At 41.5% G+C, this 25,937-nt stretch overlaps 8 protein-coding genes across 10 annotated transcripts; 4 read left to right on the top strand and 4 right to left on the bottom strand.

Moving 5' to 3' along the window:
* Positions 1 to 2,312: 2,312 nt before the first annotated feature.
* LOC124474927 (protein boule-like) lies at positions 2,313 to 5,722 on the top strand. The gene is made up of 11 exons (XM_047031392.1): positions 2,313 to 2,330; positions 3,359 to 3,493; positions 3,642 to 3,733; positions 4,019 to 4,073; positions 4,161 to 4,236; positions 4,447 to 4,607; positions 4,687 to 4,776; positions 4,938 to 4,988; positions 5,080 to 5,208; positions 5,347 to 5,445; positions 5,573 to 5,722. Exons 1-11 carry the CDS (start codon positions 2,313 to 2,315, stop codon positions 5,720 to 5,722), a joined length of 1,056 nt encoding a protein of 351 aa, XP_046887348.1.
* A 1,924-nt stretch (positions 5,723 to 7,646) lies between these two features.
* On the bottom strand, positions 7,647 to 11,104 carry LOC124475032 (MOB-like protein phocein). Its single transcript, XM_047031534.1, has 8 exons — positions 11,002 to 11,104; positions 10,295 to 10,357; positions 9,977 to 10,077; positions 9,764 to 9,806; positions 9,512 to 9,598; positions 9,349 to 9,428; positions 9,022 to 9,133; positions 7,647 to 8,825 (listed from the first exon to the last, which is right to left on the bottom strand). Exons 1-8 carry the CDS (start codon positions 11,059 to 11,061, stop codon positions 8,694 to 8,696), a joined length of 678 nt encoding a protein of 225 aa, XP_046887490.1. The 5' UTR covers positions 11,062 to 11,104; the 3' UTR covers positions 7,647 to 8,693.
* A 725-nt stretch (positions 11,105 to 11,829) lies between these two features.
* Positions 11,830 to 13,081, top strand: LOC124475053 (gamma-crystallin M2-like). 2 transcript variants are annotated; one of them, XM_047031568.1, is made up of 3 exons: positions 11,830 to 11,862; positions 12,107 to 12,349; positions 12,763 to 13,081. In XM_047031568.1, the coding sequence occupies exons 1-3, from the start codon at positions 11,854 to 11,856 to the stop codon at positions 13,036 to 13,038; spliced, it is 528 nt and encodes a 175-aa protein (XP_046887524.1). In that variant the 5' UTR covers positions 11,830 to 11,853; the 3' UTR covers positions 13,039 to 13,081. The 2 variants fall into 2 exon arrangements, with proteins under 2 accessions (XP_046887524.1, XP_046887523.1); XM_047031567.1 differs by having other exon boundaries at positions 11,832 to 11,862; positions 12,760 to 13,081.
* Positions 13,082 to 13,968: 887 nt separating this feature from the next.
* Positions 13,969 to 14,968, top strand: LOC124475054 (gamma-crystallin M2-like). The gene is made up of 3 exons (XM_047031571.1): positions 13,969 to 14,044; positions 14,194 to 14,436; positions 14,624 to 14,968. The coding sequence occupies exons 1-3, from the start codon at positions 14,036 to 14,038 to the stop codon at positions 14,894 to 14,896; spliced, it is 525 nt and encodes a 174-aa protein (XP_046887527.1). The 5' UTR covers positions 13,969 to 14,035; the 3' UTR covers positions 14,897 to 14,968.
* Positions 14,969 to 15,494: 526 nt separating this feature from the next.
* On the top strand, positions 15,495 to 16,427 carry LOC124475051 (gamma-crystallin M2-like). The gene is made up of 3 exons (XM_047031564.1): positions 15,495 to 15,528; positions 15,671 to 15,913; positions 16,097 to 16,427. Exons 1-3 carry the CDS (start codon positions 15,514 to 15,516, stop codon positions 16,370 to 16,372), a joined length of 534 nt encoding a protein of 177 aa, XP_046887520.1. The 5' UTR covers positions 15,495 to 15,513; the 3' UTR covers positions 16,373 to 16,427.
* Positions 16,428 to 17,127: 700 nt separating this feature from the next.
* Positions 17,128 to 18,150, bottom strand: LOC124475052 (gamma-crystallin 1-like). Of its 2 annotated transcripts, none has more exons than XM_047031566.1 (3): positions 18,114 to 18,150; positions 17,643 to 17,969; positions 17,128 to 17,451 (listed from the first exon to the last, which is right to left on the bottom strand). In XM_047031566.1, exons 2-3 carry the CDS (start codon positions 17,802 to 17,804, stop codon positions 17,173 to 17,175), a joined length of 441 nt encoding a protein of 146 aa, XP_046887522.1. In that variant the 5' UTR covers positions 17,805 to 17,969; positions 18,114 to 18,150; the 3' UTR covers positions 17,128 to 17,172. The 2 variants fall into 2 exon arrangements, with proteins under 2 accessions (XP_046887522.1, XP_046887521.1); XM_047031565.1 differs by having other exon boundaries at positions 17,643 to 17,885; positions 18,114 to 18,147.
* A 3,290-nt stretch (positions 18,151 to 21,440) lies between these two features.
* Positions 21,441 to 22,533, bottom strand: LOC124474840 (gamma-crystallin M3-like). Its single transcript, XM_047031295.1, is given in 5 exon segments — positions 21,441 to 21,608; positions 22,047 to 22,139; positions 22,265 to 22,369; positions 22,371 to 22,480; positions 22,515 to 22,533. Coding segments are annotated over 5 exon segments (495 nt in total).
* Positions 22,534 to 23,805: 1,272 nt separating this feature from the next.
* LOC124474725 (gamma-crystallin M3-like) lies at positions 23,806 to 24,990 on the bottom strand. The gene is made up of 3 exons (XM_047031124.1): positions 24,954 to 24,990; positions 24,399 to 24,641; positions 23,806 to 24,209 (listed from the first exon to the last, which is right to left on the bottom strand). Exons 1-3 carry the CDS (start codon positions 24,963 to 24,965, stop codon positions 23,934 to 23,936), a joined length of 531 nt encoding a protein of 176 aa, XP_046887080.1. The 5' UTR covers positions 24,966 to 24,990; the 3' UTR covers positions 23,806 to 23,933.
* Positions 24,991 to 25,937: the final 947 nt, after the last annotated feature.

Here is a 25,937-nt window from a genome sequence, read left to right as displayed (position 1 = left end):
CTGGATACCTAAACCATTAGCCATCTTGTGCATAACTGTCTGAGCCAGTCTAAATGTATACTATGGTTTGAGTTTGGAACTCAAACTTTTCCATCAGTCAGCCCCCCTTCTGAGGTGTTAATACAGTACAGGTAATAGTAGTGGTGAATGTGCAGCTTTGGTCACTGTTGGAAACACTTGCATGCCATCTCTTTGTTGTGGTTAAGAGAGGGAATAATAAGATGCAATTTAAAGAATTTCATTTAAAGAGTGATCTGTCTTCAATCAGAGAGAAATTATAGCTCCAAGAGGCCTATAATCAAAGTCAAAGTGGCTCTTTAAAGATCCTGATTTTGCAGTGATGACTTATGTCAGGCAGAGGAGACATCTTGGGCTTATCAGGGGCTTTATTAACAAATGCTCTGACTGCAACACCTGATTGTACCCCGTTGCTAATGAGTCAGCTGCTACCTGTGCAGCTAAACGTCCACCCAGCCAACTCCCTTCTGAAAGGCCTCACACCAGATCTACTGACTGGCCATAAATGAACAGTGCGACAGGAAAGAGTATACAATACTACAGTCAGTGTAGCTTGCTGTTAAAGTTTAAGAGGCCCCTGTTCTGCCATTTTCACAGTGGTTAATATTTCATAATAAAGGGCAGGGAGACGAAGAACACTAAGAACTAGAACCTTCTCCTCAGACAAAAGAACAAATCCAACTGTGACCAGGGGAAATAATTGTGTTTACCAACAGGTGGGCTGAAGTCACTTGCGTTCCATAATGTCCTTTCCAGGATCTTGCCTACATGAGCACTGTCTGCCTATATTTACACTGGCAAAACACTCCCACTTTTTAACATGGCAAAATAATGGAAGTGAATGAGCAACCCTGTCCCTCACCGCAATAGCAAGGCCAAAGGATTATGCATTTTGCATACATTATGTCCCCCTCACAGAACCCATTGCTCTGCAGGCATAGACAAGATGACCAGTCACACCTCTTTACCCAGTGATGAGTGGTCAAACTTTAGTCAGGTTGAAGAGGGTATTAGTTTAGACTTTTCTACTAAGCTACAGTAGCAATCACCAGATTTGTCTCTGCTTTAGGCTATGCGTAGCCAAAGTCAGGTACTCAGATACCCTTGCTAAACAGACATTCTATTTTTGAGCTGTTTTGTTTGGATGGTTCCATCAAATGGTCTGAAACTCTAAATAGTTTGATCTAAATTAAGAAGGCATATGATTAATTAGTGTGATCCGTGCAGATATTATGTGTTGTCCCTTTAAACTGTGGAAGTTAGATGTGCTATTAGGAAGCCTAACGTGTGTGACACAATGATTATTGGATGCATCTGTTGCAACGTTGCTGAACAGGGACAACCACGAGCGAATGAAGAAATATCGCCACCGTGTGGGTATTGTTGAGCATTGCATAAGAAAGCGCACCAGCAACCTATTTCTTCAGTTTTTACTGTCGAAAAGTTATTTTGACTTTTCTCTCGTAATGTCTAGGCTTAGTTTTAACTCGGAATTAAACCCGTTTTGATGAAGACGTCCTCCAGAAGTTGTCATTAATGAGACCCACCAGCCATCACCAGCCTCCATAATTTTGTCAAAGAGACTTAATTCATATCACTGTCGTTCAACATATTACAGAAAACCTAACAATGTTACACGGCATGAATACGCAAACTGACATGCAGTCTTCTGTTTCTGACGCCATCCAGATTAAATTATTTTAATGCTGCTACCACTGAGACACATTTGAAAAGAAAAAAAGAAAGAAAAATTGTATTTACACATGAAAGTGATCATTTATGACAGTATTGGCTAATCGGGTAAGGCCTCTGCTGACAGAAGAAAAAAAAATCTCCCGCCTTCAGTCAGAATTGGAAGGTGCCATTTTCAATTTCCTGAAGTTAGGGCATACAGGCTCTGGGCATACTCTACCGCGTTTAAATATTAATAATAATAGTTTTTTTTTTCACGGGGACTGTTAATATGAAGTTAATATAAAATAACAGTTTACAAAAAAGACACACTGAACATGAGGCTATTTGTAAATGTATATTTTGAGCGTTTACACCTGTGATATTTTAGGGGGGTGCTGCCTTGTTAGCCAAAGGAGACGAGTGAGCGAGTTTAGAAGTTCAACTTCATAAACCTACAACGGCGGTGGAGTGGTGAGATACAGGAGACAGGGAATGAGCAAATTAGCACACCATTAAAATTATATGTTTTGTTTTATATCGTTAGCCTCTATCTACTTAGATAAAACGTAATTACTTAATTAACTGCATTTATAAAGACTGATAAAGCCTTGGCTTCAGCGATGGAGAGCGAAGTAGCCGTAAGTGATCTTCCATTTCAATGATTCTGATCAGTCTATGACGCTAACTAGCAAGCTATTTATTTTTGCTGCTTAGTACCCAATTTGGCTTTAGCAAATTAAAGTAAGCTGTCGACCTGTGAATACTCATGCTGGTTGTTAATAGATTGATTCATAGTAAAGTAGCTAGGCTAGTTAAAGCATAAATAACAGGTTAGCTAACTGACAAGCTACTTAGTGATAGCTAAGCTAGCTGTTAACTAGCTGGCGATTTTTGATGTAGCGTTACATGATTACAATGGTGTTCACCAGTTTCTTAACTAGAGTTAACGCTAACTAAGTATCTGAAACTAGTTAGCTAGCTAATTTTACTAGTTTTAGTTTTCGAGAGTTTGCATTGGCCAAAGTGTTCTCACTATATGAAATCCTGTGACACAATGTTCTCTTACCTACTGTACAGAGGTCTTTTTTTAAATAGCAGGTGTGCCTTTGAAGTACTGTTGCCTGACATTGCCAGACCAAAACATGATCTTGCTGTTTTGTCTGGTTCCCAAGAAATCGTCCTGATCTGAAAGAAAAAATAAGTTCTGTTTCAACAAATAATCGGCTGAGTAAAAAAAAATCGATGTTGGCCCTTCGCGAGATTAACCCAACTAGGGTTAAAGTTAACCAGTGATGAGTTGCTAGCTAACTACAATAACTATAGTTAGTTAGCAACTATAGCTACATAATAACTAAGCTAGTTTCCTAGCTAATTTTCGTTTCCTACAGTTTGCATGTCCCAGACGTCATCAACTTGACTTAAAAATCATTTGACAATAAAGTTTACAAAGATAAATGTTTTCCTTTGAAAGAGGTGTGCCTTTCAAGTGAACAAAATTAAACAAGTGCTGTTTCTATATATAAATGTTGTTTTATGTAATATTTTTATATATTATAATATAGTAAGTTAAAAAAGTTTGTTGTAATACATTTGACTGCATGTCTAGGTAGAGATTAGATGTTGGCCATTTCTCCCTATGACCACCATCTTTGTTTAAATGTGACAGACACAGACCAGCACTCCGTCTCCCTCCCCTGATCCTGAGTCTGCTGAGCCCAGCAACACTACAAAGTCTCACCTCGCCCCGCGCTTTGGAACCATTATCCCTAATCGAATTTTTGTAGGAGGCATTGACTTCAAGGTGAGTTCTCATCTTGTTTCGTGTCCTTTTTCATCTATTGATCCACTTTTTTCCATTACTACAAAATTACTAATGTGTTAGTTTGTGTGTGTGTGTGTGTGTGTGTGTGTGTGTGTGTGTGTGTGTGTGTGTGCGCGCGGGTGTGTAGACTAATGAGAATGACCTGAGGCGGTTCTTCTCCCAGCATGGAGCAGTTAAAGAGGTGAAGATTGTGACTGACCGTGCTGGGGTATCAAAAGGGTGAGTTCGATTGGAATGAGTTTCCAATTATGATAAATAGGTTAATTGAACTGCTGAAATCACGCTCAAATGGCTGGATGATAAGGTTAATTTGCCATTTTGATTTGTATTTAACTGGTCAAAAAGGTTTTACAGTAAAGTAGGCACGAGAACGGTTATTTCCATCTATTTGAGGAGAGGTATAACTCATTGAAGAGTGTATAACTGAAATTCAAGAGGTTGTTGGTTCAAATCTCCCACCCTACGTTGTGTTGGCTAAACATCAGCTCAATGCCCAACCTATAGATACGGATTTGTTACCTTTGAGACGCAGGATGATGCACAGAAAGTCCTTCATGAAGTAAGTATAGACTGCCAGGAAAAAAAACATTGATCTTGAGGAGTCAGCTGTCCTGCCGTGCCTAAGTCTGACACTGCTGTTCCTCAGGCAGATCGGTTCAGCTTCAGGGACAAGAGGCTCAACATTGGCCAGGCCATCCGAAAGCAGCAAGTGGTGGTGCACTGTACGTGAGAGGAAGAAACTTGTTTGACGTCACTTGTTTCACTCACTACATGAGTAGCATCATGTTGTGTTTTTGCTGTTGTTGTAATTATTTCATTCCAAAATATTGCTGAATATTTGCGTGTTAAATGTGTTAAACTGTCTGGTATAGGATGGAGGGGAGAATAACGGATGATGATGATGATGATGGTTTCCTCTCCCCTCTGCCCAGCCAACAGTTTCTCTGTGTCTGGCCCCAACCCTGCCATGGCCGTGCCTGCTCAGTGTGGCACCATGTACCTCACCACCCCCACAGGCTACCCCTACACCTACCACAACGGAGTGGCTTACTTCCACAGCCCAGATATCAAGCCCCTGGCTTCACACTGGCCTGTAAGTCTTAATCTGAGGGTGGGTGTGTGCCGTGTATGTGGGTGTGGGTCTTCATAATTCATTTTGACGATCTCTTTAGTCTCACTCTCGGTCAGTGTCGGGCTCCCCCGTGATGCTGACCCACCCGCCTCAACCAGTCTACCAACAAGCAGCCTACCACCATTACCAGGTCTGAATCTAGCTCCATGAGAACTCCATGAGGCCACGCATCAGGGCCTCCTTATATGTTATAACTCCCATAATACAAATCGAATGGACATTGTCGTGAAGCCTCACGCACAGCCTACTGCTTGCACTGAACCGCTTGTCCTTGTCTGTGTTGTGCATCAGGCCCCCACCCAGTGTGTCCCCCCCGGCCACCTGCAGTGGAATGTCCCTCAGGTAAACCACGGATGGACAGCAGCACGGACAACGAAGGTAGACGGGGGTGCAGGGTGCGTTCTGTAACAGTGTGTGTGTGTGTGTGTTTCAGTCTCCGGTCCCTTCCAGCCCGGTGATGTATATGCAGCCCTCCGAGCTCCTCTATCAGCCCATGGAGCCCTCTGCAGACGGGGGCTGTGTCCAGGCTGCATTGCCTCTCCTGGAGGCCTCCATCCCAGAGGTACAGAGACACATCTGCTCCTCGTCAATCTGCCGAGGCCCGCAAAAACACAGTGGCAAAGCTCCGTGGAAAGAAAAAAAAGAAGCAGTGTTAGCACAATGTCATATGTGGCCTACTTAAGGAACTTTGTGTTTGCAGCAGTACATGGATCACATGGGTCAGTCTCCCTACCATCAGATGTATGCCCAGAGCCCTGGGGGACTGGCCCCGATCATCATGCAGCAAGACCCTGGAAAGGTACGGCCCAGGATCGTCTCATGTATGGGATAAGAGAAAATTGCCGTCTTTTGGACGTTCATTTAACGTAATCACAGAGAGTTTCGCGATCATTTTCAGATGACTAACTGAGCCGTTCCTCCGCCAGGAGCAGAAGTTCCACGCCTTGCGGGGGGGCCCCGCGGTCAGCCTGAAGCCCAGGTACGGCCGCAGCCCGCACTACGCCTACCTGCACAAGGACTACCGCCCAGACATCACAGACCACGCCCCCCAGCCCGTCTCTGAGCCTCTCAAGTAGACTCCGCCCACACCTACACCTCTGATAGTGTCTGTTCGGGGGGGGGGGGGAACGACAGCCGACTTCTCTGTCCACTCACCAGCCTTCTCCATCCCTCCAGCGATCCCAATCCTGCCACTAACATCCACATGATGTTACTGTTATTCTCAAAACAACTAAATGCTCTGAAGACATTAATTTAATACTTATCTGGCAGTACTCTACTCTGCCCATTACGCTGACCATCAATGAAGCAAGAATGTTATGGACCTTTGTGTCAGATGACTGAACATAGTCTTTCCACCTGCAAAACACTACAGGAGCACACAGCCTTGGACTGTTCTGTGGCCAAACTGAAACTGACAGGGTGTGAAGTCATCAACTTTGATCTCAGGTCGAGTGTTCCTAGTGGGGCTATGGTTTTTTGTTGTCTCTGCTCTCTTTGTAATCTTAAGGTCTGAAGACATTAGCATTAGTGTCTGATCTCTCTTCCCACGCCTGTATAAAAATCAATACAGTACTACATTGATTTCTCTCGGAACTAATGGCAATCTGAGTATATACTGAGCGCCTTAATAAACCTCAGTCAGTAACTGGTTTACAGTTGGTAGAACACTGAAAACTACTTCCTGACTAGAAATTCCAGTTTTTTCAAATTAATATGTCTTAATATTGGCAGTTGTCATTGTGCCTCCAGCAGTGATGACATACTATTATCCTTTTGAGTGCATAACAGTCTGCATTGCCCCTAATCAAAGACAAGAGAATAGAGTGCTCTGTCTTCTGAATTTGAGTTTTATTAATGGTATTTGGCCATCAAAAAGCTCAGAATTTAACTCATGTGAAATGTACATCTTAAACCTTTGTTTTAATTGTTGTTTTTGTTTTTTGGTTGCCAGTCTTTCTTGAAAAGCAGAAAGAATTAGGGAGCGTTAGGGATTATTGAGTATGTATATTCCAGTTATCTTAAAACATTCTCAATGACTTAACATACTTTATACATGTGAATATATACAGCTTTTCTGGAAATGTATTTTCTTCATATTTACAGGTTTTACTCTTAATTAGCTATAAATAATTAATGTATAACTTTGTCAATAACGAGGAAAAAAAAGACCTTATACCCATTGTTATAATTTCTTTAGAAATGTCAAAAGTATCTTTGGTGCTCTTGGTCATTTATTCAATGAGGTTTCTGGTTTCATATTATGTGTCTACCATGCCTCACTTAATTCATGTTGTCCCCTTTTGTAGTAAATACTTTTAAATTGCAATCGGAACAACTACAACATTCATTTTCAGAAACAGAACACTATTTTGCAGTTGCAGTAAATGATGATGGTAGTGAATGTTGCTAAAACACTAATTGTTTTAACAAGTCATTTTTATACTGAAGATTGCCAATGACAGCTACCATGGAACTTTGTGTGAAACAGTTTAGCATGTGTCATATGACAGAAATAGAATATTTGGTAGCAAATATTAAGATTTTATTGTGTAATAGTTTGTGTTTGAGATGTTCTACTGTGCAACTGTTCTGCAACTGTTCTGTCTGCTCAGGATGCTTTAACAGTATAAAAATACTGTATTTTTTCTAGGAATATGCATGTTGCGTTATGTTCAGTTATTGTAATGCCAGTTACATTTAAATGCACTGAGACCTCAAGCAGTGTTATGAACCAAACTCAGGGTCTAATTAACATCTGTAAAGAATGCTTCATGTCATGTTTGGTGCATAGTTCTCACCAGCACAATGTCCCATTACATGTATCCTCTGCTAATTATTTACTTGCTAACTCAACGTGAGAGTATAACTTTTTGTTCCTAAAGGGAAGGGGTCATTTGTTCAGAGAAATAAAGTTTGATTTCAAATCAGCATCTGTACAGTAGCCTATACTCAAAATTATTTGACGAGTGTAAATCTTAACATACCAAAAATGCATGATTGTAAATATATCTTGACATTTTAATTTATAAAATGTGAATAGATATCCACCAGGGACAAAATGACAAAAAAGGAGTTACATTGTCTTTGTTGTTTGAGTAACAATAGTTCATAATTCAACATGAGATGAAGAAATTGAACAAGACCAACTATTGCTTTTAAAATCTAAGACAGCACCACGCAGTTATCAATCATTATTTACTCACATAATTCAAACAATAAATTACTCTTAAAACAAAAGGAATAGAATCAACAGATTTTCTGAATGACGTATGAAAATAGTTGTCCCCCCATATAACCAATAACCTGGAAAAAGGCTTTTCTTAAAGAATAGGTGCAGAATCTTTTGTCCAGTGAGCAAACAAGCCTTCAGCAGTGTCAGGTCAAGGAACCCAGAGCTTCAACACCTCCACTCTTTAGTATCTCTTAAATGATGTAATGACAAAGTGGGACAGTAGCTGTAATGGGACCCATCATTCAAACAGATACAACGTGTCATTGTCATCTTGACCTGGATAAGATCATGATTTCACGGTCTGTAACATTTGGTTGTGGCATACATCTGCCTTGGCTGTGACGTCACACGACCCGAGATTTCGACAAAGATTCTAGAATACAATGAATATGAAGTTAAGAAGAAAGAAACAAGCAGAAAGGCAAGGTTAGTCTGTTGTTAGGTAAAGACAGTCCCACAGTCAACCAAGGGAATACAATGAATGTAACGTTTCACCACAACACTGCTATATCTGAAACATTCAGGTTAGATTGAGATGTTACGTCTCAGTTATTACAGCAATGACAGTTTTGTACTAACACTAGCATGTGATTTTAGTGTGCTTGTTTTCTCTTGGGTCTGTGATAATGTACAATTGTGTATGGACAGGGTCTGTGTGTGTGTGTCTGTGTGTGTGTGTGTGTGTGTGTGTGTGTGTGTGTGTGTGTGTCTGTGTGTGTCTGTGTGTGTCTGTGTGTGTGTGTGTGTCTGTGTGTGTGTGTGTCTGTGTGTGTGTGTGTGTCCTTGTAGGTTTGGCATGATGCAGCTGGTGTTCAGGCTTCGCTCTCTCCCTCCGCCTCGTTCTGGACCTCCTCTTCCATGATGGGCACTATGAGGTTGTCCTTAGACATCAGGTTGTACTTCATCACAAAGCGTGTGAAGCGATGGCACAGGAACGTCTCGTTCTGCACAGGGGGGGAAAAACCTTCCAATGTCACAAGCACTCAATACTTCATTGACTGTTTCCCGTAGATGTGTTTACTTGATGCATATACTTGTTGAGATACATGTAGTCCCAAGTGAAAGTAGCAAGGTTTACATAATATGGTTAGCAAAACAACATAAGTATGAAATGCAACAGAAAATGATCCAGCTATTCACCTCATACTTGTCAAAAATTTGGCGATGGTGAAAGTAGGCATGGGAGAATATCCTGTAGATCCGTCTGCAAACTGAGCCCAGCTTGGCAACAGAAGATTCTTTGATGCTCACCCTGCACCAAGCCAAAATACAATTAGTCAAGTCACATGGATTTCCATGGCACAATTAGTAACAATCAAGGCTGATTAAGTGCTCGACAATAAGATGAGAAGACAATTACAGTCGTTGCTATCAAGAGGTATATTAGGACGTAAGGTCGATTGCTCAAATAAGTGAGCTGTGTGTACAGTGTGGGGCCCTATGGGAATGGAGCAGACATCATCGTACCTGCTGGGGAAGTACTTGTTGCTGTTAAGGAGGCAGGCTGCCCCATCGAGGGTGTGTCGGGTGTAGTCGATGGCAGGACACTGAAATGGCAAGAAAAACATTGCAGGGGTTCACACTTGCTCCCAGAAGGCCCAGCCTGTGGTCAGACAGAGGGGGTACCCACCTCTTTGGGAGTCTTGTGGGCAGCACAGAGAAAGATCCACTGCTCGGTGGCGGTCATCTGGGTGCAGGTATCTGGATGGCATTCTCCCTTTGGAATAGCAAGAGAACTGGTTGCAAATGGTGTTCAGCATATCCCCAATGAGCCTCAGTTTGAGATTTAGGTGTGCGTTTGACAAAAGCAAGTTTGAGCTTCTAGGACGTAGAAAAATCGAAGAAGATGACGATAATCAAATAGCATGATGTCATAGTATACCTGCAGCTTTACAGCAAGTCCATTCAGTTCAAGACAAAACTGCCTGAAACACAGAAGATTTGACAACAAATTAGGGTGGTTACAAATTGTTCAATGCTCTAAAAGCTGGTGTACTGACAACAATTTACCTATTGATAATCAAGTTTGTATTCATCCTAGCACCCCTGTACACAGTGTCTGTTCTAGAGTAGAATACATCAGATAACCAGTCACCTGAGATGTTCATACTTCCAGACGCCCTCATCCTGACCCTCGGGGGGGTCCAGAATCTTCTCAATGTTGGAGCAGTCTGTCCTAATGTTTTGTTGAATGTACTGAGGAGAAACAAGAAATAGCCTTTGTAGACAGAAAAGACGAGAATTGCTTGCAAGGCAATTGCAGCTTGAATGATAGGGACCCACAATCTGAAACTGGTAGGCCCAACCACTACACAATGCCGACTTTGTGTTCTATAATAGACCCCTTCAACAACTGACTTAGGAATACAGTCACTTCTAACTTTATTAGCTGCCTATTTGCTTAAAATCTCACCTGCTGCACAGCCAGAGTGCTGTCCATCTCCTCGAATGACTCATCTGGCCAATTGTAGAAATCCTGTAGACGTTACAAAACCAGAGGCTATTCTGTTAGCCTTCCTTTATTAGCCCGTTGTATGTGTAGCCTACTTCTAAACTTTCACTAAATCCTGCATGATTAGTTACAAAAGTAGACATCAACAATTCAGTTTGCCTGAACGGTTGCTGTTAAATCTGAGTTAGCTAACTGACATTGTTGGTAACTGACGGATCAGCTGTCAATGTCAGTGACAATTTCAGCTTAGCTAGCTACTTTGCTAACATAATTTAGCTACAGCTAACTACAATAACATATTAGCAAAGTACTGTACGTAGTCGACATTCGCCACCGAATGAACCAAATTATGTAGACTAGTTTAAATGCATACCAAAACCATCAGGCTAGAAATAGGCTACCAACATATGAGCCAGTCAACGAGTTAGCTGGACAATGTTAGCTGTGTCGCTAACTGGCTGGTAGCTAGTTTAACACAACTAGCTAGTTCTAGTTGTAGCCAAGAGCAGTCACAGTACTGGATGCTTGCGAGACAACAAGCGTAATAGCTAGCGAGCCAGATTGTTAGTTAGCCACAATAATGTAACTTTACCATACCGAATTATACTACACCTTTAAAACATGTACCAGCATCTTATTTCACTTTAGAATGTTAAGAAATACAATACTTTTGTCTTAGTCCCTGGTCGGTTCCTCCTCAGAACAGCTGTACCCTCCGCCATGACCATCTCGCCTGGAATCCGGATGTCACTACGCACAGCGCTTCCTGATGTCATGTGGGATAGGAGACGGGCCCACAAACAGAACGATAGGTAACAGTTTTAACCACAAACTGACTTGCAACCAGTAACACAGTAGAGGCTTTTGCTTACAAAATGTGTTCTATTCACTCAAAGTTTTAACCTGGCAGTGTCAGTAACAGCTTTTATTGACAAATCAATTGATCTAATCAAGCTCATCTGTCTATTGGATTTTTAGAGTTGGTTTCATCATGTGCTGATCGGGAACAGGATATACTTCTGCAGATGTTTATCTTACTCACATTCAATACCCAGTCTACTGAAACTGACAGCTGATATTTTTGAGACACACTATTAAAGGACTGTCCTACCCCCTCCCTTGCCGCTCCATAATTTGATCAGGGTATCAAATTCTAATATGCAGTTGTGTTTTTTTACCGGAATGATTGACATTGTGATGACCTTGAGCATTCCAAAGAGTAAACATATGTTCATGTATTATCCAGTAATTGTGGATTACTGGATAAAAGTTTTTTGTAGACAACGTAGATTACAGTATGAAGACACGTGAGTGAATAAAGTGCGGGGCTTGGATGTTTGCATTGATGAATCAGGGGTTTTATGTGTATGGATGGGATCAAGACCTTGGCAGCATCGCAAAAGCACCAAATCCCTCCTCATTAAAATAACAAAACGTCCGATCCATCAACCTTTTACTGAGGTTTATAAAACCGGCACGGATATTACATTGAGGAAAACTGCCCCAACTCTAAGCACAGAATGAGTAAGGTAAGGCTGAAAAAATTGGCCAGTACTTGTAAATATGCCTTATTTAATAATGAATGATTGCTTGATAATGTTTTTGGAAAGCTGTCCATTTGTTAGGGTTAGAAACCCTAAGAAATATGCAATACTGTACAAATTGGAGTTGAAAAATGGATAGCTTGATTTGACCTAACCTATTCAAACTCCTTACAAGGAAAGACAAGATGGCGTGACATTGACCCCCTTCTCGCTTCGACCCTCATTTCAGATCACTTTTTATGAGGATAAAAACTTCCAGGGTCGCTCCTATGAGTGCGACACGGACTGCCCCGACATGCACCCCCACTTCAGCCGCTGTAACTCCATCAGGGTGGATGGAGGCTGCTGGGTGCTGTATGAGAGGCCCAACTACACTGGCTACCAGTACGTCCTGACCAGGGGGGAGTACCCAGACTACCAGCGCTGGATGGGCTACAATGACAACATTCGCTCCTGCCGTAATTTCTCTTATGTGAGTAGCAGGGAGGTGAGATGTTGTTGTATGTTGAATTTTTGTTCAGGTACTTTGTGAATTTTTGGACCTATTGCTTCTGTCTTTTGTCTCTGAAGGCCTTTGTTAGTCGAACAGTGTGCACAACATTATCATTTTGATCTATCGCTGTCCACTGAGCTGGTAGATTCAGTGGAAAGAACAGTTTAGGAGTTTTAGGGTCAAACAACAGACCAAGTTATGAGACCAAAGTTCAAGGACTGCATATGTATGAAAAACATAAAGCAAAGCCACATACTTCTCAAATATCATCCCATCTGAGTAGTCATATGGCCTCAACTGTTTTTGTGAACTGTAGACTTCTCTGATTCCTATGCATTGTCCGTGTGCATATGGCCTCAGTTTATCTCTTATCTGCACCACTGTCCCAGCAGACGAGTGGAGGACCCTACCGCATGAAAATCTACGAGCGCCCTGACTTCCAGGGCCAAATGATGGAGTTTAGCGAGGACTGCGACTCTGTCCAAGATCGTTTCCGCAGCCGTGACATCTACTCTTGCAACGTGATGGAGGGCTACTGGACCATGTATGAGCACCCCAGCTACAGAGGGCGCCAGTACTTCATGAGGCCTGGGGAGTACAGGAAGTTCAGCGAATGGGGAGCCACTTGCGCCACCACCGGCTCTTTCCGCAGGATCACTGACTTTTAGGAACCAAATTCTCTCGACTGTCTAGTCAATAAATTCACACCCCAAATGGTTCCTGCTGTTGGTACTTCATTTTCTACCTCTGGGTTAGCATTTGGAATGTAAAAAATAGATATTAGTGTAAAGGTGTAGCAAAAAGTGATATTCATTTTGTGTTTATTTTTATTTTTTACAAAACAAAACTTTTCTAGGTTCTCAGATAGCCAGGCTAAGTTTATCTAGGGATCGTTCTAGTCTGGTTCTATTGCACCAAGTTCACTTGACACGTACATGTTGTCAAACCTTTGGGTCGATCAGGGTCACACAGTGGAAACATGCCTCGTTGGCAGAGATCCCAACCAGAAAGATTTGACAAACAAAGCATCATTGGACAGAAGAACAGGCTTATTGTCCAGGGAGGAAACCTGTGAGAATGAAAACAGATCCCATGTCATGACTAGTAGTTCCCCTTCCATGTAAACACAAATTGTGTTGGTTCCTGTCACTGTTAGTCAAAGGAAGGGAAGTTGAGTATAGTGGCAGGACTAATTCTAAAAACAATAATCATCTTTTTAACCGAGATTTAAGGAGAGGTTTTACAATATTGCAATCTGAAAGCTAATCTCACAACAGAAAGAAGTTAAAATAATTATTAATAATTAGGCACACTATGCAATATCTGCATACTCAAATAAACCAATAACAATAAAGTGAATATTAAAACATTAGAACAAACATTAAACAAAATGATTGCGAAGATTAAAACTGTCAAACCTAAATATAGTTGTGTTCATGAAATTAGGTTGTATTGTGCTTCACTTGAAGGTTCTGTCACACTATTTACAATGTCACAGCGAGGACTGCAAAGAACATGGAACTTGTGACCTTTCTGCTGACTCAAAACATCTACTAATTTGAATGACAAAGGCATCCATCACACCTTTCCACAACTCAAACACATATAAGGAATGTCACTGAGCATGGCGTTAAACCACAGCAAGTGACTCAACCGTCAGCTAACATGGGCAAGGTATGTGTGTTTGATGTGCATTCCCATACACTTCCTAGCATAGATACACATTTATTGGGGTTGAATCTTTTCCTGAAGGACCAAAAAGGAATTCCACCTGAACTTCTGGGAATCATGTGAACCATAGCATCTGCTTTTTGTCTCCTTAGATTATCTTCTATGAGGACAGGAACTTTGGTGGCCGTCACCATGAGTGCATGAGTGACTGTGCCGACCTGCACTCTTACTTCAACCGCTGTCACTCCATCAGGGTGGAGAGCGGCATGTTCATGGTCTATGATCATGCTAACTATATGGGACACCAGCACTTCCTGAAGAGGGGAGAGTACTCTGACTACCAGCGCATGATGGGCATGACTGACTGCATCAGGTCTTGCCGACTGATCCCCATGGTAAGCGTCTGATATGATCGCACAATGTGGGGCTCAAGTCAGCATGATCGCTAGAATAGAGATCTTTATTTAATATTAGCAAATGGCAGAGTTTCCCTGTGAATCTGCTATTGAGATACTGGTCAGGGAAATGTTTTTGGACACCTGGTTATCTAAAGTTACGGTGGTTTCTCTGACGTCTCCACAGCATCGCGGCTCTTACAGAATGAGGATGTACGACCGTTCTGATATGGCTGGCCAGATGATGGAGCTGACTGACGACTGCCCCAACGTCATGGATCGTTACCGCATGTCCGACTGCCACTCCTGCAGCGTGATGGACGGCCACTGGCTGATGTACGAGCAGCCCAACTACAGGGGCAGGCAGTACTACCTGAGGCCTGGAGAGTACAGGAGGTACAACGACTGGGGAGGCATGAGCCCCAGGATCGGCTCCATCCGACGCCTCATGGACCTCTAATGACAACAGAATCCTCTTCAAGATTCTACTGTATACCTTTTTTCACACATTGAATAAAATGGTTGCAGTGTCTCTGAGTCTCACGTCTATTTCTTTCATTCCTGCATGTACCATAGTCTTTCACTCCATCACAGAACGTCAAAACCTTGTTGCTCTCATTATACCAATCCATAGTGTATTTTGAAAATCGAGGATGAACGTGGATTTGTTTACAGAATCTGTTATAAATGAGTTGGCTTAGTTGGTAATTAACCTAAATACAGATTGGCAAATGAAATCCAAGTTCCTCTGCGTACCGGCGCTGAAAAAGGACAATCAAAAATGTGATGGATATTGAAAATGACAGTGCCCTGCAGACCTCACTGTGTTTTGCTGATGCTATGGACCAGCCCTTCCCATACGGCCACTGTACGGTAGCATTTTGATCAACTGTGATGGGCAACGAACAATAACTCCTCACACAGTGAAGCATTGCTATACATAACCAGATTGGTTTCCCTTACTCTAGATGGTACTTATTTGAATGACAATACTTTATGCTGCGCAATCACACAGTGGCTTTTTATAAAAGGGCACAGGGCGAGTCACTATTGAGTGTCTATCTGCCACCATCAATCATGACGATGGGAAAGGTAAGCCGACATCCCGCTTGTCTTTTTTAATCATCAGTGAAATCGAATTGCATTTGATCAAATGCTAACGATTGGCTTAAAGCTGTAGGTGAAAATGACAAAACTATAGTTACTTTCAAAATGTTGAAACTCTTGTCTACAGATCATCTTCTATGAGGACAGGAACTTTGGTGGCCATCACCATGAGTGCATGAGTGACTCTGCCGACCTGCACTCTTACTTCAACCGCTGCAACTCCATCAGGGTGGAGAGTGGCTGCTTCATGGTCTATGAGAGGCCCAACTACACAGGTCACCAGTTCTTCCTAAAGAGAGGGGAGTATTCTGACAACCAGCGGATGATTGGCATCAACGACTGCATCAGGTCCTGCCGTATAATCCCAATGGTGAGATCAGTTAGGGTCCCCAGTAACCAAACACTAGACCAGAAAAATGACAGCTGTGCTGACAAAATATTTGCTCAAATCTGCCAATTGGTTCATAGTCATATTGTTTAATTGTTCTTGATTGTTCGGCCAGTTACAGCTCTATTGTCATGGATTTCACAAATGTGATATTCTCTGTTTTAGTACCGAGGCAATTATAAGGTGAAGCTGTACGATCGGCCAGACATGGCTGGCCAGATGATGGAGCTGAATGAAGACTGTCCCAGCGTCCAGGATCGCTTCCGCATGTCGGATGTCAACTCCTGCAGCGTGATGGACGGCCACTGGCTGATGTACGAGCAGCCCAACTACAGGGGCAGGCAGTACTACCTGAGGCCTGGAGAGTACAGGAAGTACAACGACTGGGGAGGCATGAGCCCCAGGATCGGCTCCATCCGACGAATCACCGACTTCAACTAGAAATTCTCATTATTTTCCTTTGTCAGTTCTCAATAAACCTGCATTTTTGAAATACCTTGTGCTGTTTTTGCTGTTTCCAAGGTGTATCTGTTACGGTAACAACAATATACACACAAAGAAAGGGAGGGAGGAGAACCCAAAGGAAAAGAGAAACAGAACCAGTGTCACAGCCAGGGGCGTGACTGGAGCAGTGTGAAGTACTGGGAGGGTGATTGATACATCCAAACCAAAGACACAGTGGAATGATTGAATGCTCATCATTATTATCTTTATCTTTTGCAGACCTGAACTGATATGCAGTACTAGATGGTGGAAAAACCTATAATCTGGTGACTTATTATCAGCGAAATAAGCTGATAAGAACTATTAGTGGAATTGTAAAATGTGACCTCTGGTCTGTTTCTCTATCGGTGTTCCAAGATAAAAGGTTGCACCAAGCTACTATAAAATTGCCTCAAACTTTCCAAAGTATAGAACTGTTCCAAGCCACTCAGTCTGGTGTAACATGATCATTTTCAATGAAATTCTGCTGAGTAAGGAGACTGCTGTTTCCAAAAGACCTATTGTGTCCAAAGTATTATTGAACTGAATGATAATGACAATGAAAACTCTTGGTTCATCCGAATGCATGGTTTTTCCAGAAACATAAAAATATACAAAATTCAACGATGTACACACATTTTGTGATTGTTACGTTTTCCTCAAGTATGAGGACTTTGTGAGGTGTGAATAAAAAAAATGCCGTACATGCAATGGAATGTTCATGACTTTATTCCCTAACGATTTAGCAATGAACACATTTACGTTAATTCCGTAGTGATACGTCTGATGGAGCCCACCCTGGCAGTCATGCTACCCCACTCGTGGAACCTTCTGTAGTCTCCTGGGCTGATCAGGTACTGGCACCCCCTGTAGTAGGGGTGCTCGTAGAAGATCCAGTGGCCGTCCATGACGTTGCAGGAGTAAACATCATTATATTGGAAACGTTCTGAGAGGTAGGGGCAGTCATCGGTCAGCTCCATCATCTGACCTTCAAACTCAGCATGCTCAAACACCTTCATTCTGTGCGGCCCTTGGTGCTGTGAAGATAAAAGCGCATGTTTTTATACCTCAGAGAGTGGATTGCCAAGTAAAATCTGGACAAATTTGTATCATTAGGTATAGGTAGAGGCAAGCTGCATTACGTGTTGTGATCCTATGCCTGATTGTTTGATAGATATGACTAAACCAAGATATCTGGCCTTGGTTAGACCCTTGACCTGTCCCTTACCATGGGGATGTCACGGCAGGATCTGACACAGTCATTGAAACCCATCCAGAGCTGGTAGTCAGAGTATTCTCCACTCCTCAGGAAGTACTGGTACCCAGTGTAGTTGGGGCGTTCGTAGAGCATCCAGAGTCCGCTCTCTACCTTACAGGAGTTACAGTGCATGAGGAAGGAGTGCAGGTTGGGACAGCCTCCATTGCACTCATAAAAATGACCATGGAAGTTCTTCTCTTCATAGAAGATGATCTAAAGACAGACCAATCAAGGTTTCGGGATTGTGTTATAGGGTTGTAGATCCAGGAGCTCCTCTTTCCCCAGCTGTGAGCCCAACTGAGAGAGAGAGAGGATAAACTGTAGAGACTGCAACGTGAGACCCAAGGCTCAAATCATCATCGTTTATTGATTTCGGTTGAAAAATCTACGGAGACTGTATGTTGAAGCACAAATGATGCAGAGCAAAACAAGCAGTCTTACCTTTCCCATTGTGTTGGAGTTACACTACCGCACCTGTGGTGGGGTGCATGCTCTTTATATACCTGCGGTATTGTCATGGAAACTGATGACCTAGCTGGTCACTTTGTTGAAAAACAATGTATTTTCAGTCGATGCTGTGAGCTCACAACAACTTGGTCTGGATTTTAGTATAATGGTTGAATGTCATATTAATAGCTCATACCTTGTAATTAAATATACACTAATCACATTATATCTGTAAACTTAGTGTGAGGTTGATACATGCAATAACATTGATCTACAATACAATAATGGTATAATTTGTCTTTGTCAAGCACAGAGTACACCTGTAGGGTATTTCTTTATTTATATTATTTGGAAAATACATAATCAATCAATGCACTGAAATAAGTGAAGGTCCATGGTACAGTGTATGTCTCATTGTACACATACAGATAAACAGAGAACAATGTATGCTTGTGGACTTTCAGGATCCATCTAAGAAAACTAGTCTTAACATTGTGAACTACTTTAACACATAACACAGGATTCTGCACTAAAAATAAACCAATTAAAAGTAGTAAAGTAAAAAACCTACAACAAAAAACTATACACAAAAATCCATACACATGAATTAGCATTCCTTGATTTTCAACATCTAGACAAACAGTATAGTCCAAGTTGAATATTTGCACACATTTATACATACGTGAGGTATTACACTGCAGGATCAACTTTTCCAACAAAAAATTGCAAGCATAATATGTTGTTTGCAGGGCTCAGCCCAACTGAGATGTTAACTGTCCTTAAGTGATGCTAAACATTGTTATCTGAGGTTTCAGACAAGAAGGTATGCATTCTACCAAACACTATCTGCTTACAGTAAAGAGTTACAGGACAGAGACCTCACATACCCAGTCTACTCTCATGACAAAATAGAAGACATTTTGTGTCGCTGTACAGCTTTTATACGGCGCATATTTACAGTTCAGCCTCTATTCATTTCAATATTGTCAGCATTGCTAGTTCTTTCTGTGTATGCTTTTGTTTGAAACAAAACCCTCCCATTGTGGCATTTTCTATAGATTACATTTCTCGGATGTTTGGACACTGTCATGTGTCTCTCGTTGGTATAACAAAGGAACTGAGCGGCCTGCCAAACAAAGGAAGGTTGTAGTTTACCATACATTTACATTTACATTTACATTTATTCATTTAGCAGACGCTTTTATCCAAAGCGACTTCCAAGAGAGAGCTTCACAAAGTGCATAGGTCACTGATAATAACAACCAGATAGCCCCACAGCATTGCGGGTAGTCAAAAACAAGAAGTACATATTGTGAACAACCAAAAAATAGTGCTAAAGGGAAGAAACCATAAGAGCATGTAGTTAAACAAGATAAAAATTACACAACATTAATCTCTAAGTGCAGGTGTACCTGTAGGAAAGCAATAAAAATAGGATTAACTAGAAAAAGAATACAACAGTTTAAATCAGCTACCACTAACCAACAAGAGCAACAGTCTAAGCAAGAGTCATTGTGAACCTTGAGGAAACTAGCGTTGGGTTCAGCAAACCATTCCTAAGTACCATTGTACTCCCGGAACAAGTGTGTCTTGAGCCTTCTCTTGAAGGTGGAGAGACAGTCCGTGTCTCTGATGGAGGTGGGGAGTTGATTCCACCACTGGGGTGCCAGGCAGGAGAAGAGCTTGTGCTGGGACCGGGCGGTCTTGAGAGGTGGGACCACCAGGCGGTTGTCTGAAGAAGACCGTAGGTGGCGGGTGGGGGTGTAAGGCTGCAGGAGAGACTTGATGTAGTCGGGCGCAGTCCCGTTCACTGCTCGGAAGGTCAGTACCAGGGTCTTGAATCTGATGCGGGCCGTTATGGGTAGCCAGTGGAGGGAGATGAGGAGCGGGGTAACGTGGGAGCGTCTGGGTAGATTGTAAACCAGACGGGCCGCTGCGTTCTGAATCCTCTGAAGAGGGCGGGTTGCGCATGATGGGAGACCGGCGAGCAGCGAGTTGCAGTAGTCCAACTTGGAGAGGACAAGTGCTTGGACAAGCAGCTGGGTGGAGTGCTCAGACAGGTATCTCCTGATCTTCCGGATGTTGTAGAGGGTGAATCTACACGACCGGGAGACCGCAGCAATGTGGGCCGTGAGGGAGAGCTCGTCATCCATGGTAACCCCAAGGTTCTGAACTAAAACCCTACAAAGAGTAAACTTTTATCTGTTATTCTAAATGCAAAGTGAGATTTTATTTTGGTAGCAATTTAGCTGAACTCAAAAAATATGTAATATTTGCTTTTAAGTCATGCTGCATTGAAATAAAATATAATTGTTTGTCAATTGCATTTAAACTCATACAAATTTGAGGTAAAAACAAAGCTTAGTCATTAAACAATCAAATTATGTTATGTCTCTTTGAGGGCTGTACCATAAACAAATGAGAATATATATTCTTGACAAATGTACTCTGTGAAAGTTGCTTTGGATAGAAAATAATTGCTAAACGACTCAAATGTAAATGTAAACATGTCATATTTTTGGACTTTCTAATTTATAAACCTTGTATCAACAGTAACCTAACTATAGTACATAATAAGTTGAGTTTTGAAATGACTCCATTCTCATTATTTGTGAATAAACCTTTTTCTGATCTCACAATCGCGGAACATACACACACATGCATGCAGGTCGTCTATTAGAGAAATTCTCTGAATCCCCATCGTCCTGTCCCTCCTCCCAGGGCAGTGGTGAGCCTCATCAGTGGCGTCCGGGTGTAAAACAGAGTGATCTGATTTCTTGCTGTAAGGGGAGAGTGCAAGACACTCGATCACTGGTGACTGGAGGTCCAGTTTACTTGTGTTGTCTGCATCGGGAAAGACTGAGAGTGCTTCCTTTGCGTCTTGCCACCATGTCTTGACCGCTGATCTTTTCCAAGTAATGCATGTACAATGTGTGACTCATCAGCAGCAGAAAAAGTATATCATAAAAAACCCTGGTGTGATTCTTGCTTTACACTTAAGTTTACTGGATGTTCAAATAGTTGTTCAAGCCAAGATAACTGAAATACAGTATTTGTTTAGGAATTATCTACAGGACATAATTTGCTCACACCTCTTGCTTTGAACTCAAGAAGCCTTGATTTGCATGGTGGTGTAATTTCTTTCATTCGTATTTATTTTTAAAGTTTTACGATAATTAGATAACAAAATTATTTAAAACTTACCTTTTGATGGTAGAGAATGTTGTTGATTCTTGTGTTTTGTCCCGTACATATCACAAAGTATATATGTGCTTTTATGTACAAGCCTTTATTAAAATTCTACTGTTAAAAAACAGTGAATTAATCCATAAGACGCCTCATAGAGTTGATTCTCATCATGTTGCTCATTCCCATCTTCCTGAAGTTCCTATATTCTCCAGGCCTCAGGTACATCTGCCTGCCTCTGTAGTGGGGCTGCTCACACATCAGCCAGTGGCCATCCATCACATTGCAGGACTGGCAGTCGGACTTGCGGTAACGATCTATCATTGTTAGATGTTTTTCTTTTCAGACGGTAGGGCCAAGGAATGTACCACAATTGGAAAAGGGTTCACTTTGTTTATTAGACAAGCTCGGATCACACCATCAGTCCATGACAGAGTGATTAGCCTGAGTGAGGACTCTGTCTCTCAATATGTGCTTATATACGTTTGCTGAACATGTTCAAACATAGAATGCACAGAATCGCTTCCTTAAAGGGTCTCAACGATCAGTACAGTGACACACTAGAACAGACAAAACAGGTGAACAAGTCGTAACTCACATAAGCCCTATTTGTGCATGTTTGCTCCTTACTGTCTCCTAAGAGTCTGGCCAGAGTGCGTTCCATGGCTATATTCACTCATTGAGGGCCCTCACTGAATGACATGTTGACCTCAGTAGGACACAAGGTTTATGAACACAGACAATCTGCTTAAAATCAATCATGTTGTTACAGTCGTCCATCAGCTCGTGCATCTCGCCTCCGAAGTTCTCTGTCTCACAGATTTTTACCGTGTGCTGCAATGGGAGAGGGAAGCAAGATAAGCAAGATAAGCAAGATAATTTGGGCCCATTGCAAACAAATCTGGTCACCTTTCAACTCAGTCCAACTAGCTGAGATAGTTATAGGAATTTGGGTTTACCATAGGAATCACACGGCAGGACCTGATGCAGTCACTCATGCACGTACGCTGGTAGTCAGAGTACTCCCCTCTCTTCACAATGTACTGGTTTCCCATGAAGTTAGAGCGGCCGGTCATAGACCATGAAGCAGCCACTCTCCACCTTGCATGAGTTGCAGCGACTGAGGAAGGAGGTGAGCTCAGAGCAGTCGCGACCTTGGAAGTTCCTGTCTTCTACTTTTCAATGTTGACTTGCACTTCAGAAGTTTACTTACCTTGCCCATGGTCATAGTGAATCTATAGAGGGTTTCTGATAGTTTATGAAAATTATAAATTTGTATATCTGATGCACTAACCTTGGATACTTTTATACCTTGCTTCACATGCAGATCATCTACATATCTATTGTTTAAAGCACTGAGTGAGCAGAATTATTAAAGGTGCCTCTTTGAACTGTATTTACAGTCACAGAATTGTAATTTATCATTGTGTCCGTACGTGACCAGAGGTCAGTACTCTGTATTGTACTTTGTGAATGGATAAAAAAAAGAAAAAAATCCCTCAATATTTTTTTTTCAAATACCACAGGCCACACTCTACTTTTGACCTAAATGAAAGCACTGTTCTAAACATCAAGGTAGTTTTTTCACATGTGGTTATGAATCAATAAAATACTGTAACAATATAAAGTCAAAATAAGATATAATCACATAACTCTTTTGTGTGGGTCCAAGCCTACTTTTGGTAACAATGGATCATTTCCATTAATCATACTTTGTAGGGGCAGGAGCATTGTAAAAGTGTCCATGTTTACATTTACACCATAACACTTGTTTCCTACATATTGGTGTCCAGCTGACACTGTCACTAATGTCAAGTTAATGTAATAGGCTCACTGGTTGTCATCACTAGGTCTCTCTGCTGAGGATAATTTTAATTTAGTTCATTTGTGTTATTTGAGTTGCAGAAAAAAACGAAAGATTTCCAGGGAATGCTAAACGTATTGCTTTCTAGCAATAACTTTAAAGTGTTCAAATGCACCTTGCAAGACATTGCAATGCAGTGATGATGAGCTATGTACTGAAAGCTAATGTCACTCTACTCAATCTGGTAATACAACCATTTTCCTACAAAGTTAGTTGATATTTTACAGAGGCAATGAGACTCATTTGTAAAATATAGTCATTTTCTTTCTCAGAAGATTTGGTAATATAGAGTACCCATGGTGATCCACATCCCTCATTTACCTTTCCGTTCATGGTCAATGTTTTTTATTTCTGTTGTACTCCTCACTGGAGCACTGCCTTATACATTTATTCAAGATGTTGCACAATAAATGGCAGATTTGAATGATGCATGTCAAGTTAGTGTAATTGGCTCACTGGTTGTGACCACTATGTCTCTGCTGAGGATCATTTTAATGTATTTATTTTTATTATGTAGTTTATGCAGAAAGTTTGCACTGGAGGACTATGGTATTGTTAACAGCTTACACCACACCATATTTCTTGGCAGCATGTACATGAATATAAATTAGATAGTAAGTAAACTGCTACAACAGGTCTGATTTTGTAACAGTTTAATGCAGTTGCAATTCATTTTATAATGCTTTGTTAAGGAAGAATAAGAAAGAAAAAAAGGAAGTGTTTAAAGGGTTTATTAAAAACGCCTGCACTTAGAGGCAATACGTTTAATATGAATCTGTGATGCGTCTAATGGAACTGAATCCCATGTCATCATTTCCCATCTCCCTGAGGTTCCTGTACTCTCCAGGCCTCAGGTACGTCATCCTGCCCTTGTAGTGGGGCTGCTCGTACATGACCCAGTGACCCTCCATCACGTTGCACGACTGCATGTCGGACATGCGGTAACGATCCTGGATGGAATCACAATCATCCATCAGCTCGTGCATCTGACCTCCGAAGTTCTCCCTCTCATAGATCCTCATCATGAAGGGGCCTCTGGGCTGTATGGAACATAACAAAAAATCATAGCTTTCATCTGATTTTCTGTCAACAAGGCGGTCTACTGGTTTACTGATTAATCTCATACAAACATTTTCACTAACACAGCCTAAAAGTATCCTATGGCAGACTTAAGCCCTTTGAGAAATTGCTATTTGGTGCACACAAATCCGGACCGTGCCATTGCTTACTGTGGGGATCATGCGGCAGGACCTGATGCAGTCGCTGAAGCCCATAATGCGCTGGTGCTCAGGGTACTCCCCTCTCCGCAGCAGGTACTGCTGACCCATGTAGTTGGGACGATCGTAGACCATGAAGCAGCCACTCTCCACCTTGCAGGAGTTGCAGCGGCTCAAGTGGGAGGACATGTCGGAGCAGTCGCTGCTGCTCTCATAGGAGCGACCCTGGAAGTTCCTGTCCTCGTAAAAGATGATCTGGTGGGCGGTAAAAGAGAACATGCACAGACAGTGTCGGGATTCGGATATTTGAGTTGCAGGAAAAACCAGCAAGGCTAAACTTTCTAGCAATAACTTTGCAAGACCTTACAAGAGATTGCAATCCAGTGATGATGATCTATGTACTGAAGGCTAATGTTACACTACTCAATCTGGTAATACATTTTTTTTCTACATAGTTAGTTGATATTTTACAGAGGCAATCGGACCCATTTGTCAAATATGGTCATTTTCTTTCTCAGAAGATTTGGTAATATAGAGTGCCCATGGTGATCCCCATCCCTCATTTACCTTCCCGTTCATGGTCACAGATTTTTGATTTCTGTTGTACTCCTCACTGGAGCGCTGCCTTTTATGCTTGCTGTGGCTCCAAAAGAATTTGCTGCCCAGTTGTATAAATCTCTGTGTCAGCAGAGTTCCGTCAGTACTGTATTATACATCAAAGCTGTGCAGATTGCAACTTATCATTTAGTGCTCTGTAAGGTGAAATCGGAGTGTTCATCATCAAATCAAATGCAAACTGCAGACTACTTTCATGGCATACTTTTGATAGATATTTACTCAAGATAAAAAAAATGTTGTCTTTCAAGTTGACGTAAAATGCATGTGTATGTGCATGTACATTTTTGCAAAGATGCACAAGGCACAGAACATTTAGTAAGACAATATTTTATTTCATTTCTTTCAAAAAATATACAAAACCACCAAAAGATCTGCAAAGTGGAAATTTGGATCTTGCAAGGTTCTCAAGTTCAGCCTGATCCATGCTCGCTACATGACAAAACCTGGTGCAGTAACTCATACCCAACTCCAAGCAATGTAGAGACATAATCAATGTACCTTGAGGATTTACTTCATTAATATAGTGCTTAAATATTTGTTATACTTATATATTGCTATATATTGCATGACAAGTGTTTAAATTAATTGTTAACTCACACAGGGAGTAATTGTAAATTGATCATGTTTATGTTTTGTTTATGTATGTTTACCTTTGTTTATTCAGTAGTGCACCTAAATAGACAAAGTATACAATTTACATTCAGCCTACTTTTCTTTTATATTAAATCCAGTGAAATGCGCCCTCCTATTGTGAAACCCCCTGACTTGGCATCATGCTGTACAGTACAGTACACTATCATCTGGTTTGCAGAGTTATCATGCCGTGTATTGTTTTGATGAGCTCTCTCATTGTCTACTTTGAAAAGAGAATATTCTCCATATACAGTAAGGCAGAATGAAAACACAGACAAACATTAAGCCAGAGCAGAAACC

The sequence above is a fragment of the Hypomesus transpacificus genome, chromosome 12 (genome assembly GCF_021917145.1).
Source record: "Hypomesus transpacificus isolate Combined female chromosome 12, fHypTra1, whole genome shotgun sequence".
NCBI classification, from domain to species: Eukaryota; Metazoa; Chordata; class Actinopteri; order Osmeriformes; family Osmeridae; genus Hypomesus; species Hypomesus transpacificus.
Note: the sequence above shows the minus strand (reverse complement) of the source record. Positions and strands in the feature narration are given on the sequence as shown.

Bases quoted from the DNA above. Each gene is read 5' to 3' on its own strand.
- LOC124475054 (XM_047031571.1), top strand. The intron at 14,437-14,623 runs GTAAGCGTCTGA...ACGTCTCCACAG, and splicing joins CTTGCCGACTGATCCCCATG to CATCGCGGCTCTTACAGAAT.
- LOC124475053 (XM_047031567.1), top strand. The intron at 12,350-12,759 runs GTGAGTAGCAGG...CCACTGTCCCAG, and splicing joins CCTGCCGTAATTTCTCTTAT to CAGACGAGTGGAGGACCCTA.
- LOC124474725 (XM_047031124.1), bottom strand. The intron at 24,210-24,398 runs GTAAGCAATGGC...TGTTCCATACAG, and splicing joins CCTGCCGCATGATCCCCACA to CCCAGAGGCCCCTTCATGAT.
- LOC124475051 (XM_047031564.1), top strand. The intron at 15,914-16,096 runs GTGAGATCAGTT...TCTCTGTTTTAG, and splicing joins CCTGCCGTATAATCCCAATG to TACCGAGGCAATTATAAGGT.
- LOC124475052 (XM_047031565.1), bottom strand. The intron at 17,452-17,642 runs GTAAGGGACAGG...TTATCTTCACAG, and splicing joins CCTGCCGTGACATCCCCATG to CACCAAGGGCCGCACAGAAT.
- LOC124475032 (XM_047031534.1), bottom strand. From the start codon at position 11,061: ATGGTCATGGCGGAGGGTACAGCTGTTCTGAGGAGGAACCGACCAGGG. The intron at 10,078-10,294 runs GTGAGATTTTAA...GTTTCTCCTCAG, and splicing joins GCACTCTGGCTGTGCAGCAG to TACATTCAACAAAACATTAG. The intron at 9,807-9,976 runs GTGACTGGTTAT...TCTGTGTTTCAG, and splicing joins TGGAAGTATGAACATCTCAG to GCAGTTTTGTCTTGAACTGA.
- LOC124474927 (XM_047031392.1), top strand. The intron at 5,209-5,346 runs GTACAGAGACAC...TTGTGTTTGCAG, and splicing joins TGGAGGCCTCCATCCCAGAG to CAGTACATGGATCACATGGG. The intron at 5,446-5,572 runs GTACGGCCCAGG...TTCCTCCGCCAG, and splicing joins TGCAGCAAGACCCTGGAAAG to GAGCAGAAGTTCCACGCCTT.